This window comes from Entelurus aequoreus, linkage group LG19 (genome assembly GCF_033978785.1).
Source record: "Entelurus aequoreus isolate RoL-2023_Sb linkage group LG19, RoL_Eaeq_v1.1, whole genome shotgun sequence".
In the NCBI taxonomy this organism is placed as follows: Eukaryota; Metazoa; Chordata; class Actinopteri; order Syngnathiformes; family Syngnathidae; genus Entelurus; species Entelurus aequoreus.
In genome coordinates this window covers 15789048-15796480 of record NC_084749.1, presented here as the reverse complement: position 1 = coordinate 15796480, position 7433 = coordinate 15789048, and the positions used below count along the sequence as shown (strand labels likewise).

The window sequence follows — 7433 nt, the reverse complement described above, 5'->3', positions numbered from 1 at the left end:
AAATAATGACGCCGGCCCGACTGACCGGCAAAGGCAGGATTAAATAATGCCTCTGATTAGTGCTCGGGAAGCAGGTGAGCGGGCGAACACTAATCAGAGACAGGTGGAAATAATAAGTAACCATGGTAACTAAAACAAACAAGGGTGCACAAAAACAGGAACTCATGGAGCCCAAAACTAACAGAACATAACAAAACATGATGCGGACAACGGATCATGACAAAAATTGTATTAAAACAGAATAAAACATCTAAAATAGAGGTTAAACAAAATATTTTTTATTTTTGCTAGCAGGTATAGTTTTTTGTTACTAGTTCACTTTGTTACTAATAATTTAATGAATATATATATCACAGATTGTACTTATATTTACAACGGAATTCCCTTTTTTTTTGTTCAATAATTCAAAATGTAAATATGACTAAAACAGGTTATGTATCTGAAATGAAGGCGTACAAAATACAGTATTTGCTAACAAGATAGTTTTTTCTTACTAATTCAGTGTGTTGATATTTGAATAAATATGCTCAGAACCAGCGTCCTCCACAGTGGACATTTTTGCATGAGTTTTAAGGACACTGTGGTTCTCCGCAGGATATATAGCCCAGATTGTACCTGTGGGGGTCCTGTCGCTGGCCGGCCTGGCTGCGTGGGGCCGGTGGTCCGTTGTTCCCTGGGCACCGCATCTGCTGTTTGGGGTTGGCTCCCGCACACACTGGGAGACAAATATATTGTACATACAAATACACACAATTATACATACATATAAACAAACCCCGTTTCCATATGAGTTGGGAAATTGTGTTAGATGTAAATATAAACGAAATACAATGATTTGCAAATCCTTTTCAACCCATATTCAGTTGAATGCACTACAAAGACAACATATTTGATGTTCAAACTCATAAACTTTTTTTTTTGCAAATAATAATTAACTTAGAATTTCATGGCTGCAACACGTGCCAAAGTAGTTGGGAAAGGGCATGTTCACCACTGTGTTACATGGCCTTTCCTTTTAACAACACTCAGTAAAGGTTTGGGAACTGAGGAGACACATTTTTGAAGCTTCTCAGGTGGAATTCTTTCCCAATTCTTGCTTGATGTACAGCTTAAGTTGTTCAACAGTCCGGGGGTCTCCCTTGTGCTATTTTAGGCTTCATAATGCGCCACACATTTTCAATGGGAGACAGGTCTGGACTACAGGCAGGCCAGTCTAGTACCCGCACTTTTTTACTATGAAGCCACGTTGATGTAACACGTGGCTTGGCATTGTCTTGCTGAAATAAGCAGGGGCGTCCATGGTAACGTTGCTTGGATGGCAACATATGTTGCTCCAAAACCTGTATGTACCTTTCAGCATTAATGGCGCCTTCACAGATGTGTAAGTTACCCATGTCTTGGGCACTAATACACCCCCATACCATCACACATGCTGGCTTTTCAACTTTGCGCCTATAACAATCCGGATGGTTCTTTTCCTCTTTGGTCCGGAGGACACGACGTCCACAGTTTCCAAAAACAATTTGAAATGTGGACTCGTCAGACCACAGAACACTTTTCCACTTTGTATCAGTCCATCTTAGAGGAGCTCAGGCCCAGCGAAGCCGACAGCGTTTTCCGGGTGTTGTTGATAAACGGTTTTCGCCTTGCATAGGAGAGTTTTAACTTGCACTTACAGATGTAGCGACCAACTGTAGTTACTGACAGTGGGTTTCTGAAGTGTTCCTGAGCCCATGTGGTGATATCCTTTACACACTGATGTCACTTGTTGATGCAGTACAGCCTGAGGGATCGAAGGTCACGGGCTTAGCTGCTTACGTGCAGTGATTTTATCCAGATTCTCTGAACCCTTTGATGATATTACGGACCTTAGATGGTGAAATCCCTAAATTCCTTGCAATAGCTGGTTGAGAAAGGTTTTTCTTAAACTGTTCAACAATTTGCTCACGCATTTGTTGACAAAGTGGTGACCCTCGCCCCATCCTTGTTTGTGAATGACTGAGCATTTCATGGAATCTACTTTTATACCCAATCATGGCACCCACCTGTTCCCAATTTGCCTGTTCACCTGTGGGATGTTCCAAATAAGTGTTTGATGAGCATTCCTCAACTTTATCAGTATTTATTGCCACCTTTCTCAACATCTTTGTCACGTGTTGCTGCCATCAAATTCTAAAGTTAATGATTATTTGCCAAAAAAAATAATGTTTATCAGTTTGAACATCAAATATGTTGTCTTTGTAGCATATTCAACTGAATATGGGTTGAAAATGATTTGCAAATCATTGTATTCAGTTTATATTTACATCTAACACAATTTCCCAACTCATATGGAAACGGGGTTTGTACACACATACGTATATTCATTCATTAATACATACATACACGCACACATTGGTACTTACCCACATAAATATGTACATACTCTCCCACATACAGTACATACTGTACATAAACATTCACTGTACAAATGTGTCCCCCTTCTCTTGGATCATATTCCCAGTTTTGATCTGGGACGTCTGGTCACTTACAGCATATAAGAATATTCTATTACTGTTAAGCAAACTATGAATAATAAAACACGCCAAAACATGTGTCCTCTGTCATAGCTACAGGTATGACCAAAAAAACGTGTGAAAATCAGTGGTATTCAGTGAGGTAAGATGAATTAAATGCGTTGACAGTTCATTGCTCCTGCCAAATGAATTGCACTGAGTGGAGCGGATCACCACTCCAAGATGGCGGACCCGCGTCTCGTCTGCGCCTGTAGGCAGTAGCGCTCGATGCTGCGTCTACTTATAAGATGTCTATGGTTATAACGTTAGCAGTGAGTTTACAGCCTCACTGATTTAACTACACAGCAAATAAAAGTCACGTTACTTAGCCAATAAACGTTAGCTTACATTCAAAACTTACCCTTCTTTGTGCAACTTCAAATGTCGAACGAAGTTGGAAGTTGTTACGTCTCCGTCTGTAATCTTCGAACCGCATGTTTTGCATACTGCAATTCGTTTTTTTGTTGACCAACTCGTAGTTTTAATACCCGAACGAAACTATTTTTGGCATAGTTTTTCCTCACTGCCGCGTTGTTTGACAGCTCTTCTTCGTTGGTTGTCCTGCAATGGATGCTGTGGGATGAAAACAACGTGGAAGTAATTTGATTGGATGTTGTACTGACAGGCAGCACACAAGCTGACAGACACACACTCCTGAATACCGTATTTTTCGGAGTATAAGTCGCTCCGGAGTATAAATCGCACCGGCCGAAAATGCATAATAAAGAAGGAAAAAAACATATAAGTCACACTGGAGTATAAGTCGCATTTTTTGGGAAATGTATTTGATAAAACCCAACACCAAGAATAGAAATTTGAAAGGCAATTTAAAATAAATAAAGAATAGTGAACAACAGGCTGAATAAGTGTACGTTATATGAGGCATAAATAACCAACTGAGAACGTGCCTGGTATGTTAACGTAACATATTATGGTAAGAGTCATTCAAATAACTATAACATATAGAACATGCTATACGTTTACCAAACAATCTGTCACTCCTAATCGCTAAATCCCATGAAATCTTATACGTCTAGTCTCTTACGTCAGTGGTTCTCAAATGGGGGTACGCGTACCCCTGGGGGTGAAGGTATGCCAAGGGGTACGTGAGATTTTTTAAAAATATTCTAAAAATAGCAACAATTCAAAAATCCTTTTATAAATATATTTATTGAATAATACTTCAACAAAATAAATGTTTAGAATTAAGTTCATGAATCCAGATGGATCTCTATTACAATCCCCAAAGAGGGCACTTTAAGTTGATGATTACTTCTATGTGTAGAAATCTTTATTTATAATTGAATCACTTGTTTATTTTCCAACAAGTTTTTAGTTCTTTGTATATATTTTTTTCCAAATAGTTCAAGAAAGACCACTACAAATGAGCAATGAAAAGTTATACAATTTAATAAATCAGAAACTGATGACATAGTGCTGTATTTTACTTCTTTATCTCTTTTTTTCAACCCAAAATACTTTGCTCTGATTAGGGGGTACTTCAATTAAAAAAATGTTCACAGGGGGTACATCACTGAAAAAAGGTTGAGAACCACTGTCTTACGTGAATGAGCTAAATAATATTATTTGATATTTTACGCTAATGTGTTAATAATTTCACACATAAGTCGCTCCTGAGTATAAGTCGCACCCCCGGCCAAACTATGGAAAAAACTGCGACTTATAGTCCGAAAAATACAGTAACTTTTTAATCTTTGGGTTTTGGGGAAACTAGCAAGTCATGTCAAGTCAAAAGGCTCAAGTCCAAGTGAAGTCACAAGTTATTGATGTTAAAATCTAAGTCGAGTTGCAAGTCTCTTTACATTTTGTCAAGTCGAGTTTAAAGTCATCAAATTCATCACTCGAGTCCAAGTCATGTGACTCCAGTCCACACCTCTGTGAGTCAGCCATTTTTGAGATGTACGACCATAAGTGAGACAATAAAACCCCCCCCAATGTTCTTAATAAAACAGTAATTTATTATTGTCTGAAAACTAAAATTGTCTGAACAGCACATTGCAAGGGCGTCGTTAAGATATTCTCTCCAAGGCTCAGTGAACACTTCCATACAGTACACTTGGCATGTACGCGGCATCTCCTTCAAAATGAAAAGACACAAAAGAAATAACCCCAGCTGTGTGTGTAAAAAAAAAGAAAGAAAAAAAGTTGTACAATCACCAAGTATTTTGGTTTGGTTCTAAGCCACAAGGAGTGCGTCAGAAAAACCTGACGACAGCAAAAGGAGGCACAACAGACAAGACGGAACAAGAACATCCCCTAATACTCTCTCTCCCCAGCGTGAAGTTGAGAAACGTGTGTTTTGTTTGTCGGACATGTTGGAACACTACAATCCAGTTTAAATACATTAAAATCCCGAAAAAAACAAAAAAAACGGCTCCTTTTCTAACTTCCTTTTCTTTTCTTTTTTTCCCCCACCTTCTCCTCTCCTGCGCGACACTTTCCGCTATCATTCCCAGACTGAAAACATGCCGGATTAAAACTGTGACTGTAAGAAAAGGGTTGTGGTTATAGGGCATGCACGTCATGCAAAGAGCCAGAAACGATATAGTGCGTTAAAAAAAGGATGACAAAAAAAAAAAAAAAGACTTACACAGCTTTTACGTCTTTGGTTATGAAGTAGGTCCAACAATTTTCACAGCTTTTCATCCCCCCAAACAAAGCCCTCCCACCCTTATTTAGACTAAGAACGCCTAGAGAACCAATAGTTTTGTTGAACAAACCCTGCCAGCGCATATTTGTTTGGATATCTTATTACTGTACATACCTTCTTCACTCTCAATACTTTACAAAATATACATTCAACTTAACGTAGTGTTGGCGCTCTTTCAAACGTTTGCGGGACTTATTATTGCCGACTTGACTCGTACTTGCTTGACAGAGAAACCTGACAGTCCCCAAAAAAAAAAAAAAGTGACATTTTGTTCATGGAAAAAAAAATAGCAGCTGTGAAATAAATAAACGCTAAATAAAAATACAAGTATTAATGAAAATAAGATTGTGTGGGTAGGGAGGGGGGGAGTTTTTGTTGCAGCGAATCATACTGGACTCCTCCCGTTCCGGGGCCACGCCCGGGTTTGATGCCACGTTACGGTGTGCACCTTGGCTTCCCCCTTAAGCCACCGTCCGTTTCATGCTTTCTCGCAGCCAGAAAGAAGATTTCTCAACGGGCGATAAAAGTCTCAGTGATGATGGCGTTTTAGCACGCTTTAGGGACGGTATGTTTTGCTAACAGGACGTGTGTGTGTGTGTATGTGTGTGTATATATGCGTGTGGGGGGGGGGGGGGATCACGCCGAGGTGATGTTGGGCTGATGGTGGCCGCTCTGACTCCCCTCAGGGTGCGTGTTGTTTGTAATGGCCGAGTGTTGTTGTTGCGGCGGCGGCGGCGACGACGTACTGCTGCTGCTGCCGCCGCTGCCGCCCGGGCTGAGCTGGCTGAGCTGGTCCGAGTTGGCCAAGGACTTGAGCACGGCGTTCTCGCGCTCCAACATGGAGTTCCTCTCGAACAGCTCCTTGATCTGCTCCTTCAGCACCTCCACCTCCTCGCGGACGGCGTACATCAGGTGGCTCTTCACCAGATCCTAGAGAAACGAGACGCAGTGGTTACGCCGCGACCCGATGAGGTCGGCGACCCGTCTTGTGCGGAGGAAGCGGGGACTCACCATGGCCTGCTCGATCTTGTTGTCGATGGCCACCACGCTGGCGCCGGAGGCACTGTGGGCAAAAGACAACAACACATGAGAGGCGTGTCTCACATTGCATCAGTCGCTGCTGGCAGCAGCTCCTGGCGACTAGACGGGCTGCGGACACAAAGTGATGCATTGTGGTTATTGCTAAGAGACGACAAGCAAACAAAACATTACGTCTGTTTTTCACACACAAATAAGGACTTAAAGTCCCCAACTCTTTTCCCCCATCAAAATATATGAGAAACTCAACTCATTATAAAATGAGATATTTCCTCTATGAAATTCTGCATGAGGAGTATTAAACTTTGAGCTACATATGTACGTTTTCATTAGAATTGTTTGTATTTTTGCCTTGACAGGAAATTCTTAAAACATAAACACTTCAATAAGTTTTGATTTGATATATTTTTATTTCAAATATGCAAAAAAACAAGAGCAAGCCTGATCCAATACAGTGCTATAGCCTTAATAGCCATTATAATAAAATGAAACCAATGGAGAATAAAAAACGAAAAAAATAAACAAAATGAGCAAGGGGGAATTTATTTTATTAATAATTTTTTTTAGACTTGTATCTCGTGCGCACAAGAAACTATCTCGTGGGCACGAGAAACTTTTTCTAAAGTTATATAAAAAAATGTATATATATATCAGTGTTTCCCATAAACTGCCAAGATACCTGTGGCGGTGGGGGCGTGGCTATGGGCGTGGTCGCCATGACATCATCGAGTAATTTGCATAATTTACTACAATATGATTTTCTCTAAAAAGGCTCAAAAAATGTATACTTACTAATTAATAATAACAGTTTTGTTTTAAACGTCCATCCATCCATTTTACAATATAATTACAACACTTTATGTACTTATTTATATACAGATTTGAACAATAAGTTATTCACTGAAATTATTTATTAATTGTGGTTCTTACAAAAAATATATCTTATAAAATATAAAAGCTAAAATGTCTTTTAAAGCTCTACCCCTTTAATTAGTGCATACTAAATAATTTAACTTTAGCCTACTACTACAACCATATTATTTACCAGCAACATAAAGTGAAACAGAGGCAGAGGTGTCCTGCCACAGTCAGTAACAAATAAACAGAAAACACTAGTGGTCAAATACAAATAAGGCAACAAGAGAAGTATCCTACACTTCTCTTTTGTA

General features: G+C 39.7%; 1 protein-coding gene across 1 annotated transcript in view; it reads right to left on the bottom strand.

The window, feature by feature from the left end:
- Positions 1-4011: 4011 nt before the first annotated feature.
- Positions 4012-7433, bottom strand: part of LOC133635152 (TSC22 domain family protein 2-like) — a 52548-nt gene continuing 49126 nt past the window's right edge. Inside the window, exons 3-4 of the mRNA XM_062028003.1 lie at positions 6238-6289; positions 4012-6156 (exon numbers count right to left, since the gene is read on the bottom strand). Coding sequence (XP_061883987.1) covers positions 5863-6156; positions 6238-6289 — 346 coding nt within the window. The 3' untranslated portion in view covers positions 4012-5862. The remainder of the gene's footprint in view (positions 6157-6237; positions 6290-7433) is intronic.